The sequence below is a fragment of the Haliotis asinina genome, chromosome 14 (genome assembly GCF_037392515.1).
Source record: "Haliotis asinina isolate JCU_RB_2024 chromosome 14, JCU_Hal_asi_v2, whole genome shotgun sequence".
Taxonomy (NCBI): Eukaryota; Metazoa; Mollusca; class Gastropoda; order Lepetellida; family Haliotidae; genus Haliotis; species Haliotis asinina.
Window position 1 is genome coordinate 35,574,554 of NC_090293.1, and position 12,960 is coordinate 35,587,513.

Below are 12,960 nucleotides of genomic sequence, written 5' to 3' on the forward strand. Positions count from 1 at the left end.
CAAAAGCATCTTTCCCATCACCATTGATTGTAACCGGCAACTCGGAACCGAAATAAAAGTGATATTAAATCTCGTATCCACTGTCAAAGACAACACAACGGAGTCAGATCTGTTGCCACTGTGACACGTGTTAACTCGATATCATCTGGACTGTGTTTCATGTAAACAGGCCACTTTAGTTCCAGACAAACCTGACAAATACTGACTGTTGTGTTTCCGCTTAATGTAGGAGGCACGTCTTATAAACGACAGTAGAAAGGCCACATAGGGGGAACACACGAGCGCGGGCGTGGTACAGACACGTCAAGGTTCTGGGATTCGAACTCAGGATTCGAAAAAAATCGCGATATCTTTATTTTCTTGTAGAACAACCCCAAACCATTATTCCAACCTTTTTACATGAAAACATAGCAGTTCTGTTAATGATTGAACATGGAGATAAGCAACAATCACGGTAGGCAAAACAAGGTACAGAGTTCGCTGGATTCGGACGTTAGGGAGACATGTTGGTATTTACATGACACTGGACTGAAGCACAGGCAGTGTTCAACCATTCTGTTTCCGTGCTTGTCATCAGTGTGACATTGGGGTTGTACCGTCGTCACTCGCTATCTGAGGACCACGTGCATCAAGACACATGACACAACCACCACAGCATGGAGACAAAGGTGCGTTCCAGAGTCTGAAACATTAAACATGTTAACAAAACTAAACAAAAACAGAAAATACTGAAACAGCTAAAACAAAAATTGCACTTAACTGACATTAGACACTGGTGTTTCTGAAACGCTTTTAAGAAAATAATATTAGCAAAAGTTATAATCCACTTAACGTTCTTAACACAGGTGTTTGTTTTCAGGTTCATGTGTCGTACATCAGATGTTTGGTAAGAATTCATGGTATATTTCCGGATCCCGTGAATAGCTTACTCTAAGCATATTGTGTTTTGAGTGACTTGTAATAAATGAAAAAAGGTATAGATTGGTGTAAATTATAAAGCAGCAGAAAAACATCCTGTAAGTAATACTTGTAAAAGTAGTGTTATAATAACCTTTGAAATCAAGTCTGATATGTCCTTGCACATTGTCAATGCCTTGTGTTGAGATGCGAACTCCACCATGAGCAGTTGTCAATGTTGCCATGTGTTTAGGTGAAGTAAACGCTTGAGTAGACAGAGCTGTCGCTAGTGATGTTGCGGTTTTCGCTGTAGTTGCCGAGGCTAAAATCAAGACACGCTAATGCTACTACTCTTGAAAACGCACACTGAAGCTATGAGACCATCTCTTTTACCTTTCGGAAATCAATGTACATGTTATATTCATGTGTTTCAGAACCAGCTGACTTTACCATTTAATGTGAAGGACGTAATTTAAACCACCACTTATATTAAGCTAATTTAATTAATGAGAATGCCAATTGAAATATTTTTACTCATAAAAATTTATCTTTGAAGAAGTGTTGTAATACGCTGGCGACATACAGAGTCTGGTGACCTGCTACGCTCAACTTCTGGGCTCGAACAGCGATGTGGAACTCTTGTTGTACATAACGCGAGATTCGCTCATCATGGGGCCTAATCCGTTATGTGATTCCTTGTCATGTTTTTGTTGGTGGTGGGTTTTGGTTTGTTTTTGTTTGTCTGTTTGATTGGGTTTGTTTTGGGTTTTTTAGGCTTTAGGCATATCTTTCAGTATCCTTCAGTAATTATCAACTCTTGGATTTTGTTTTCGTGTTTTTTTCCAAAGAGCAAGTCTACATATACCTCTTAGCAGAGAAGAATGTGAAGAAGCCAAGCCAGATCAAAGTTTTGTAAAAATTAATTATCAATAATTAAAATAAGCGCGATAACACTTTGAAAATTCTCATTTTTATATTTCCAAGCTAACTGCACTGAACACAAAATGTATCTCTCACATCTACATCTGATAGCACTACAGTACCACATTCTGACTGCTTAGAGCTGATGAGGGAGAGAACCATCTGTGACGCTGCAGCATCACACACGTCAGTCACCGTCGACTGTAGGCACCTTTCATACACAGGCACAGCTCTGACGTCACACACAGAAACGAGGCATAGTTAACACAGTTTAAACACATTTTCAAAAGGAAATCTTCAAAGCAATGTAGGTCATTAGAATAAAGTAAACATGAACATGAGTCATGAAAATATCCTCATCTGGGTAAGAAATAAAACTAGACATTCAATACATACATTTCCAAATAGAATTCATGGTGGAGTAGTTTTGGGAATTAAGTAAGAGAATACACGCTACGGCTTCTCGCCCAGCTGTCTCACACGGAAACTGTTGCAGTATATTAACATTGTATGTTTAAGATCAGGTGACGTCATCGACATTAAAAGACTCTCTTCCTTGAATTAGGTAACTTATATTACTTACACACATGGGTTTGAAGAAGCAGTGATGCCCTCCGATTCATAGCAGGCTATGTACCGTGGGATGCATGTGGGAGCTGTAGGGGAAGGGGTGTACATATCAAGGTACAGTTCAATGTTATAAACTGCTGCACAGAAACATTCAAAGTAGTAAAGTCGCAAGTAAGGTCAGTAGCCGTTGTTGTCTTTCTTTGATTTTTATGTGCACATGTTCATATTCGATAATATGATAAACGTTCTTGTGTAAACTGTAATACGACATTACCTAACGCGTCCCTGAACAACGCTCGTCTATGTACACTATGTATCTTAGCAGTGGACAAAACCGGCTTTATCCCTCAGCTTATCATGAATACAATACGCTTCAGCATTTATCTCGCGAGTGAGTGAGTATGGGATTACGCCGGTTTTAGTAATATTCCAGCACCATCATGATGAGGAACGTCAGAATTGGGTTTTACCCCTTATTCCCCTTTGGGGAAGCGAACCCGGGTCTTTGGTGTGACGAGCGAAGGCTTTAACCATTAGCCCCTCCCCCGCCCCCCAACGAGACAAAGCAGGCTTCTACAGTTGAGTGTATTTAAGTTTCTCATTACGAATGCAGACTATAGTGTTTGGCTACAGAATATTTTCTACAATATTTTTAGCAGACGTAAACAGCATTTACTAACATGACAATAACAGTCAAGAACGCTTGATACTCCGGTGCTACAGGATGGACCTACCTGACAATAGAACCCTTGGTGTCGTAGCTGAAACAGAAACCCACTAGTGCGTGGATATCGTACTGCAGATATCATCTGTTTAAACATGAGGTGTTGACTACTCAAGAGTAGGAGCAATTCTCTGATGCCAACCCTCGATCGGCTAAGTAACTCCAAAATATACAACTCCTTAGCCTACTGGGGAGACAGTGCACTATGATTCAATCTATACAGTCTGTAGAATATGGCAATAAATGCATAAATGTAACAATCGTATAAACGTAACAAGCCTAATTGTAACAATAGTGTAAATGTAGCAATACTATGAATGTAAGAATCGTATGAACGTAACAAGCCAATAATTGTAACAATCTTATGAATGTAACTTGTGGCCATAGATTACAACATTGCCAATGACCAATGTTTGGTCTACAGTTAATACTAGTTACATTGGCTTTGAATTATCACACAACACTAATGATAAATATTCCTGGCATTTGAAAGGGAGACAACACACCCTTGTGTAAGGTTGATATATGAGGGTATATGTTTTACTACTCACCAAAGTAGCACCCTTGTTCTGTAGCAAGCCTCTGTTTCTCCCATGTGATGAAGTCTGTGGCGTTTTGTAGATTTTGTTTAGAACAAAATGCCGAAAGACCGCCCGTACAGATCTCGTAGAAATCCACCAAACTGGTGGATGGTGACAAAATACTTTTACTTATGCAAAACCTGATGCTGCATAATGAAATTATATATAGTACATAGAAGTACTATTTACTTTGGCATTTCCCGACATAAAGAGGTAGGTGTTTTGGGTTTTTTTTATATTCGGCAAATAAAGGTGCTTATTCTTCAGTCTCCGTCAAGAGATTGGAAACTGTTATGTTGATGAATGTTAACAGACTCTGTGAGTAAGTCCTCCTAATGACGCTAATTCTTCAGGTCCTTACCCACAAGTGGTGATCGTGGCTGTAGACCTGCAGTCATCAAACAGTTTCGTACATTGGAAGGCTGTAAGATAAGTACAGAAAATAACCAACCGCATCCACAACCAATGCTCAATGCTCAATGCACCTTCAAAACATACTTTAAAGAAGTGCATATTGTCTCGTATTATATAATCATCACCATTATATATATAAATTCATCAAGCAGTGGTCCGATCGATTGTAAATTTAGGTTGTCATTTCCATTTGTCGATACGCAACGGTATCCGGTGTTGAGCTTAGCACCCCTGTATATACACAGCAGACCACAGAATGTTGACAGACCTGTACCTTCTGAACCGTTTCAGTACTACAGCCTATGGCGTGAAATTGGTGTATGTTCTGAATAGTAAACTAATACACGAAACAACTGCCCGTAAAACCATTGCCTAGAAGCAGTTGCGGGTATGAATCGTATATCTTTGAGCTCACCTGCATAATCCGGACTTTGAGCTATGTTACCTGAAACGAAATCGTTTATGATATTGTTTGCATTCAACGACCTGTAAACATAAAGGCAGCTATGTGCACTATGTATAAACAGTTATTTCCATAAAGCCAACATTTTAGTAAATTTAGTATAGCTATATAGATAACAATATTAACTTCACAGACTACATATTCAACCATATATGGCGATGTCGTTCAACAAACGACCCGATGTCTCATTTAGAAGCATTCTTCTTTTATTTCACTTGGATACAGATCATATATCTAAAGGTGCACACACATGTATCAACCATTCCGTGCTACAATCCTCTTTCCTAATCTTGAAACATTCACTTTCACAAAGGTAGGTCACCAATTAACAGTATTAGGCCACACCTACCAAATATACAGTTGTTTGGGGTGCCTTCATACTCGGCCTTGAAGCCCTGGAAAGCGCCGTCAACCAGTCCCGTCGAACTACAGGACAGCCTGACCATCTGCAGACAGTCCAGCTGGTCAGTGGCCAGGCTGACGTGGACAGGAAGAAATGATTATGCTTCCGTATGGGATCATTGTCCGAGACCGAAATACTCAATATCATGTTGTATTTAAGTACGACGGAACAATAGTGTATGTGGAAGCTTGTCCATTGTCATGTCAGTGGAAAACAATGTAACCTTAATTACTTTTTCCAGATGAGGTATTATGTTAAACTCCAAGCCAGGTTACAACAATGGATAACAGTATAACGTAAATACTTGGTAAAGAGACGAGCGTACAATAGATCGCATCTTCTACCCCGGGTTTGAAGTTTTGCTAATTATTTGTCTTTAAGTTGAGTGTACCGTATGTTGCATTATTATGTGACGTATATGTCAGCTCCCATGTCATCATATCTGTAAACTGTTTCATTAAAATATGAACAGCAAGATAACTGAATACTAACTCACAAATACCGGTGGACGCTCCCAGCCTGGAGTTGAAATACGTGAAACATGCCTGTATTCCTTCTGTGCAGGCGTATACATTGGGTCGGAGCAGCAGCACTTTTAACAGAACACGAGTGAGTGAGTGAGTGAGTGAGTGAGTGAGTGAGTGAGTGAGTGAGTGAGTGAGTGAGTGAGTGAGTGAGTGAGTGAGTGAGTGAGTGAGTGAGTGAGTGAGTGAGTGAGTGAGTGAGTGAGTGAGTGAGTGAGTGAGTGAGTGAGTGAGTGAGTGAGTGAGTGAGTGAGTTTAACGCCGCAATATTCCAGCTATGCGGCTGCGGTCCGTAAACAGTTGAGTCTGGACCACACTACCCAGTGATCAATAGCATAAGCATCCCATTAATTTCGACCAGCATGGGCTACTGAACATCAATTCTAACCCGGATCTTCATGGGTAGGAAAAGAATAGCAGCAGCACAGAGAAGTGAGCGTTGTTTTTTTTCTAGGGAAGTAACGATGCATCAAACTATCGATGGACTGCAACTGTTGAGTCTCCTACAGCAATTAATCGATGGTTGGCACGAAAAACTATCGGTGCAACAATAGTATGTGTATGATCAGCGCAAAATACAGGAAGTACCATATAGGTTCCATTTGATATACAGTTACCCTCCACTTTTACTTCTTAAACAAAAATTATATTGGGGTTTCAAGGTTCTTATTGGTTATTAAAAGAGACTAAACCTACTTCAGCCAAATTTTATTTCATATAAACTATACATTCACCCGGCAAGTGACTTCCAGTGAAGTGTGTGTGTGTTAGTGCTTTAATGTTCCCCTTAGAGAATGTTCCCAGGGAAATGTCAGAGTATTCAGAATCTCAGCCGACCAGTCTGTTTTAATCTTTCAAATGCCGAGAGCTAATCAGGATGGCACATTTTATAACGTCTTCGTGGTGCGACCCACCCATCTTCCGTTCTCCTACTGACTGACAGCACTCTGACCATATCCCTATCTTTCTATGTGCTCAGGATCAGAGTTTTAGACAAAATATATATGAAACGTGTGAAATGTTCTACAACGATGAATTTCAAGCTGTGAGTCGAATTAAACAAGGATGTTCCTATCTGAAATACCTAAACAGAATGCATAAAACATTTAGTTGATGCCATGTTGTACCTTACACCGCCTTTACATACGAATTTAGACGTGATTTAATATGTACATACACGATCTGTGCACGGAAGAACATCTTACCTCCGATGCCGACTCTGAGGAGAAGGATACGTGTTGCCCCCATGTACAAGGAATAGTCTGTTATATAAATGCCATCATGGCGGCATGTCTCTCAATATAAACAACGTTCCTAGGTGGGTCGATATAGATATGGACATGACGATGACCATCCATCATGATAACTGACAAGCTCTCAGGTAATATGCTAAGGACCAGCCCTCCCTGAGAGCCTGTGAAGTGCGCTCAAGAACTGGAGTGTGCGTGTGTCAGTTACACCATTGCTGCTATCAAGTACATGGTCGTTTGTGAGACTGCTGGACTGAGGGCGGCATGAGGATTCTCAAACACAACATGACAAGGTAGATGTTGTTGTTCAACAGTGTTCAAATATCTACTGTTTGGCATGGAGCTAAATATGATGAAGTAGACAGCTGTCTGTATTGCCTAGGCGGGTATGGAATACTTTAGGGGACATCCCTACCCTTGGAAGCAAGTTTAACATGCCCAAAGTGCAAGAATGCGAGATCATGAGAATGTCCCTGATAGTATTCCACAAATACGTCAAGGAGAGTATAACGGTCATATTAGTTGGGAACATCTTCTGGTCATATCCGTGTCATCAAGACGTACCTGTGCATGCCACGGGAACGTTAACGATTACAGTAATCAATGTTGTTATACCTTGATAGAGAATAGTGCACTCCACTCTACAGTCAGTGTAAATATATAACGAAGATTGACAGTGCTCAATGGATTTGTTGAATGGGAATGTCATATGGTACACCCTGTGAATATGCATATGCTGAATGGGAATGTCCTATAACAAACCATATCAATGGATGGGAATGTCCTGTAGTTCAGTGCGCATATAAATGGGACTTATTGCACGGCTGTCACGGAGCAAATAAAAATAACATTGCTCCTAGGCTGAATGCAAGTCACCCAGACGGACAATGTACTGATTCCATTGACGCACCATTCACGCACTTTGGACATACGGAACAAACACATCTCGACTGTCACCAGCATGGAGACCAGTCATGTACGTCACTCGATAAACGCAAACAGAACCACCACAGCGTAAATGGAAAATCAAAACGTTTTCATTGGAGTACATTGAACGGTAAGGATACAAGCGCTTACACTGTACTAAGAAGCTAACATACTTGACAACTGACTGTCATGACGGAGTAGCACACCGTACACAGACAGATGACTGAATAAATACGTTGTTTATACGTTGAATACGTTAAACTGTCTGCATGAAAATACACATCGAAAATGTTGCAGGTGCTTACCTTCTGGGGGCTGTATGTGGATTATATTTACTACATAGTTAACTACTTTTCGAGAACACGTGTTCCATAAGACGTTACCCAAATGTGCTACATATACTACCATCAGGACAACTGACAATTAGTTTACCTATACACTGGTGACTAACACGGAAGGTTGACAAGAATAGATGCAGCGTTGTTTCCACTTCAATCTCAAGTTTCAACTTGTCCACACAGATGCAGTATATTTAAATGTGATATATTACATGTTGTAAATATGATTCGGAGTGTTACTGCATGGTAAATAATTTCCCCTTATATCTCAAAGTACCGTAATATGTCAACACAAGTTGTATGTCTTTCTGACACATAGAAAAACATGAATTGTAATAGGAATAATAATGAGTCCATTCTTATTGCGATATTGCGCTACAAGGTTTACAGTTACATGACCTATCCGACCGGTTACTTAATTATTCAAACCTGTTAGGCTTATACTGACATACAGAGAGCAGGTTGCTTAAATGTTCAAATTCATATAATTACCTAAAACGTTAACGCACATTAGACACCGCTGATATATCAAGCAATGTTCCAATGCCTCAGCTGGCTTTGAGTGTTAAGATTGTCTAGGAAAAGCATACCTTACTGAATAGAATTAAGGACTTTCAAGAATCCTTTCAAGATGCTTATACGAGCCAGTGACTGAAGCGTTTTACTCCTCTTGCCCAGAGAGATGGCAATCTAGTGTGACGATGTGTTTGAACAACATGCGGTGACAGGTTGTTTTCCTGTACTAGGCAGAGATACCTCCGTTTGAAATAACGACTCGAAAATCATTAGTCCGACTCAGTCGAGTGAACACACACACCCGAAGGTCGAACTTTTGACCCGCTAGACTTTACATGTCTGGGAGCCTACAAATGATGCTTATTCGGTACATCACCTGATGCGTATTTAACTGTCGATTGTTAAGAAAGGCTTTGTGATGCATTTTTGTACGTAAACGGTGTTATGTTCGTTGTGGTGTGAAACTAAAGACAGATTTATAGTACTAACCTTTGTACAACATATGTCCAAAAATGGCCACTTTAGTTTTCCTAGAGAGTAAAAAGAAACGAATATAATCTATATACAGGAGTTGTTTCATACGTTCCTGGCATGTGAAGTTAACGTGCTTATCAGAAAGGTATTAGCGTAGTTTGTGAGAGGATTCAATACCGCCGAACACACTGTTTTATAAAGCATGAATGGTAGAGTAAAGAGGGGGGGGGGGGGTAATGTTCCTCGCTTATATGCGTTTAACATATTGCTCTAATGCTTTAAGTATACTAACTCAAAGTTTATCCGTTTAAAACTGGTATCTAACAAGAGCAAACGTGGTAGATTAATTACTTACCTTTGTTGTCACTTAAAGTTGATTGTACTGCATGATTACACAATGCCAGTTAGAAAGTGGTCAAATGTAACATATGTTATATTTGGTGTGGGTTCGAATCCCGGATGGGACTCAACTAAAAAAAGTACTAGAATTTGTACTTTACCAACAAAGTGTAATCCCATGTTAGATTTTACTGCACATTTTCACATTTGTATTCACGAACTGAATAACTTTCTCCCAGATTCCTTAGAGTCCCTACTGGGTACCCACTTACTGCCCACCTGTGTGGTCTGATCAACTGAGTCCCCATCAGCTTGCTAAGAAAAGGAAGCTTGTTTCAAGTAGTTAATTACTGCCAGCATGAACTGATGAACTGAAAGACATTCGTGAAGATGCGTTGTTCCTCCTATTGTGGTACTCCCTCCGTGAATGATGTATGTATAACAAAAGCAGGATATTCATTGCGATGTACCATATTGACGTTTTATATACTAAATATAATTATAAATTAATAATATAATTTTGAGGTATTTTGTGAGTCATCGTGAACGAACGTGCGCGTTCACATGTTTAGACAAACGGACTGTGCTCATGTAAACATGTCCCTTAAACAAGACTGCGACCTTCACCTTTAGGTTTGGTAACACCGGCAGACGTAAACATATGTGACACAGTCCTTCAGGCTAATTGCGCCCATTCCGACAGCACGCAAGATTAACACTGACGTCATCGCATATTTAGATAACATCTTTATACATCCATGATGATCACACGGGAGTGACCCAAGGCGACCAGAGCAGTGAGACGACCAACCTATACTGCCTTTGTTCACCTGTGTTGATGGTGACAAACAATGTAGCTGTATGGTGATACTTGGTGTTCTTTTTGTCTGTGTGCGGGTCTAAGGAGTGGTGGACTGACATCAATTATATCAACACGTTGATAAAGTTACAAATATCTGAGGCTCGCCGAGGATATTTTTACATTTATCAACGCGTGTTGATTCCTTCATATCATTAGAGATGAGGATCTATTTATCATCATCAACAGTCATTCTTCATTAGTTTTCAATGAAAAATGTGCATCTCCCAACATTGTATTACCATTAATATCATAGCATCGGAGATATCATGTGATCTCACACTAGCAATATCTTCCGTGGAACACAGTTTTGGATGATAAATTGGTTATTCCTTAATAACACAAGCAAACATTAATTTTGTGCACCTGATTGTCGCTAGCCAAAACGGAATCGCAGACACGTGGTTGCTACAAATAGTTAACGACAATGGTCGTTATTCACTGGTGTTAAATCTTCAAACTGTTGTATATTATTAATAAGCTTTTCATTTGATAAAAGTTTAGGGTTGGTTTACTACTTTCAACATATAACGTCATCTTTACTTTAGAATATTTAATTCTACCTGGATCTGGGGTTAATTTTACTACCTCTTGGGGTGGAATTAATAGTGTGGTGTGTTCTAGATTAATCCTTTGTTGTTTCTGGTTGTTCCACCCAAAAATAACTCCACGTACCCGACATAGCGATGTATAAGTATGTGCAGGCGGTGTGTGATGAATACCAAGGAGATAAGCTGTAGTACGACATATAGCTCAGTCGGATATCACTTCAGTGACGGATCAGCCGAGTCTTTACCCCCATCCCACCCCTCCATATAGCCCCAAAATACCATTAATTGATGAATAAACTTTGGCACTTCGTCGGTTTTAACAATTCGTTGGGCATACATTGATAATTACACGCCAGTAAAGCAGACATTTAATACAGCCAAATAGCTGCTGCGTGGTTGTGGAGTAATCCAGACAGCTCTACACAGCAGGAATAGCAAACTGTCGGATATCAGTGACCCGTAAATCACCGTATAGACCCTGGTGAACCCAGGATTGGTGCTTCCAGGTCAGCCCTGGGCTGTCCATCAGCAGATACCCGGTGTTCCACTCCGCTACACACACCGAGAACATCCCCGACAGAGTCAAGGTGACATGACAATGTCACTATAGACATTTAGACCTCAATAACAACCATTCAATTTTCCAGGGGTGTGGAGATGGGGGGCTAAGTTATCATCTTTATGAACCCAGATCCTTGTCCACCATGGAGGACTCTTTGCCTGATGGGGCCCGGGTAAAGCCAGCTGAGGTATCAGCCTATTCTGGAGGAAAGCTGACTTGTACGCTTGAACGTTCAATGCCTTACCACGGTTTCGTTCTGGTCTACAGGATGTTTTACCGTGAGTAGTAATTACTCATGTATTGGATGAAAAAAGATCAGAACCACATTTTCTTCCCTTACGCTAAAATGTTAGATTTTAGATACTGATACCTGTTTTTTTTTTCATCAGGAGACAATATTGCTGAGGACTTCACAAGAGCGTATAACTTGTATAACACATCTTTTCGATTAAGAATAATCATGTTATCTTGCAAAGAGGGACTACTGCACCCACTATGTACTTTGGGGATTATAACAGTCCATGTAGGCCATACGGAAATATATTTGAGATGATTGTTGCAGATTTAAATTCAGGATTATTAGTGAACGATATTGGTTCACAATTAAGCAATTAAAACACATCGTAAAAGTTTCAGTGGAAAGTATTAAAGCATCGTAACTTAAAGGTCACATGCAACGTAAAACACAACTTTGCAGATTCTGGTACCTTTCGGTATGCACTTATCGAAACAAATCATAAAAAATGCCAATTCAAGCTATAAAGTTGAAAAAACGCGATGAAAAAAAAGCCCGCGAAATCGGAGTTCAAACGTTTCACTAAATTCCCCTCAGCGCTGGGGGAAAACTGGCTTCAACAGCTGTGCTGCGCTGCGTTCATAACGCATGCGCAGTGAATAGGTTCTTGGAGCTTGAAACAGTATGCATGCCCAGCGTCTTAGGTCGTGAGCAGTAGTCTAATGTTGGTTGTGTACACAAACAAGTAAATAATCTACTCGTTACGTAAAAAAAACTTGTTGATTGTGGTAAGCGGTCTCTGTCACAGAGAAAGCTCAGTGTCTGGTTTATTCACACCAATATGTCTGTCTGCCTGTCTGCCTGTCTGCTAAAGACAACATGCAATACTCAGCTTCAATCATCGACCACGTGCAATTTGAACTTATCACCTATCAGACTATACGACAGAAAGAAAATAGATTGTTGATTTATGACTCGTGCACCCGAGTCCCGTGTCTGCCATATTATGTAATTAGGCACATGTGATACACATGACATGTTTTTATGTCTGTGGGTTGGAAACAAACTACATTCATTTTTTCGGATGACTGGATCTGACGGAAACTGGTGCAAACTCTTGTCAGTTTCAAGTCCTGCTTTGTACTTGGACAGATTCCAGCCACGCAGTAGTTTACCATCTCTACTGATATGGTTTTTGATTGGATCGAGCGCAAATTCAGAGAACATGTATTTTCCAAACCCAACATCTCTATATACATTCTTCATGGATAACGACTTCTTTTCGTGTATATGATTTTGTTTGACAACAGTATATGAATCCATACTGAAACGACGCATCAAGTACACAAAAAGAAGTTGTTATCTATAAAGAATCTTACTTTCTTGTGACTGGCTATACTTCTAAAATACCC

At 40.0% G+C, this 12,960-nt stretch overlaps 1 protein-coding gene across 1 annotated transcript; it reads right to left on the bottom strand.

The window, feature by feature from the left end:
* Positions 1–608: 608 nt before the first annotated feature.
* LOC137260770 (uncharacterized) lies at positions 609–6,745 on the bottom strand. The gene is made up of 11 exons (XM_067798344.1): positions 6,703–6,745; positions 5,466–5,565; positions 4,920–5,047; positions 4,523–4,552; positions 4,055–4,115; positions 3,664–3,794; positions 3,123–3,149; positions 2,402–2,474; positions 1,941–2,050; positions 1,052–1,219; positions 609–682 (listed from the first exon to the last, which is right to left on the bottom strand). Exons 1-11 carry the CDS (start codon positions 6,743–6,745, stop codon positions 609–611), a joined length of 945 nt encoding a protein of 314 aa, XP_067654445.1.
* Between the last annotated feature and the right edge of the window lie 6,215 nt (positions 6,746–12,960).

Coding starts and splice junctions, on each gene's coding strand:
- LOC137260770 (XM_067798344.1), bottom strand. CDS start 6,745: ATGGGGGCAACACGTATCCTTCTCCTCAGAGTCGGCATCGGAG. Junction 4,116..4,522: donor TCAAAGTCCGGATTATGCAG/GTGAGCTCAAAG, acceptor CTTATCTTACAG/CCTTCCAATGTACGAAACTG. Junction 2,475..3,122: donor ACCAAGGGTTCTATTGTCAG/GTAGGTCCATCC, acceptor CTTCCCCTACAG/CTCCCACATGCATCCCACGG.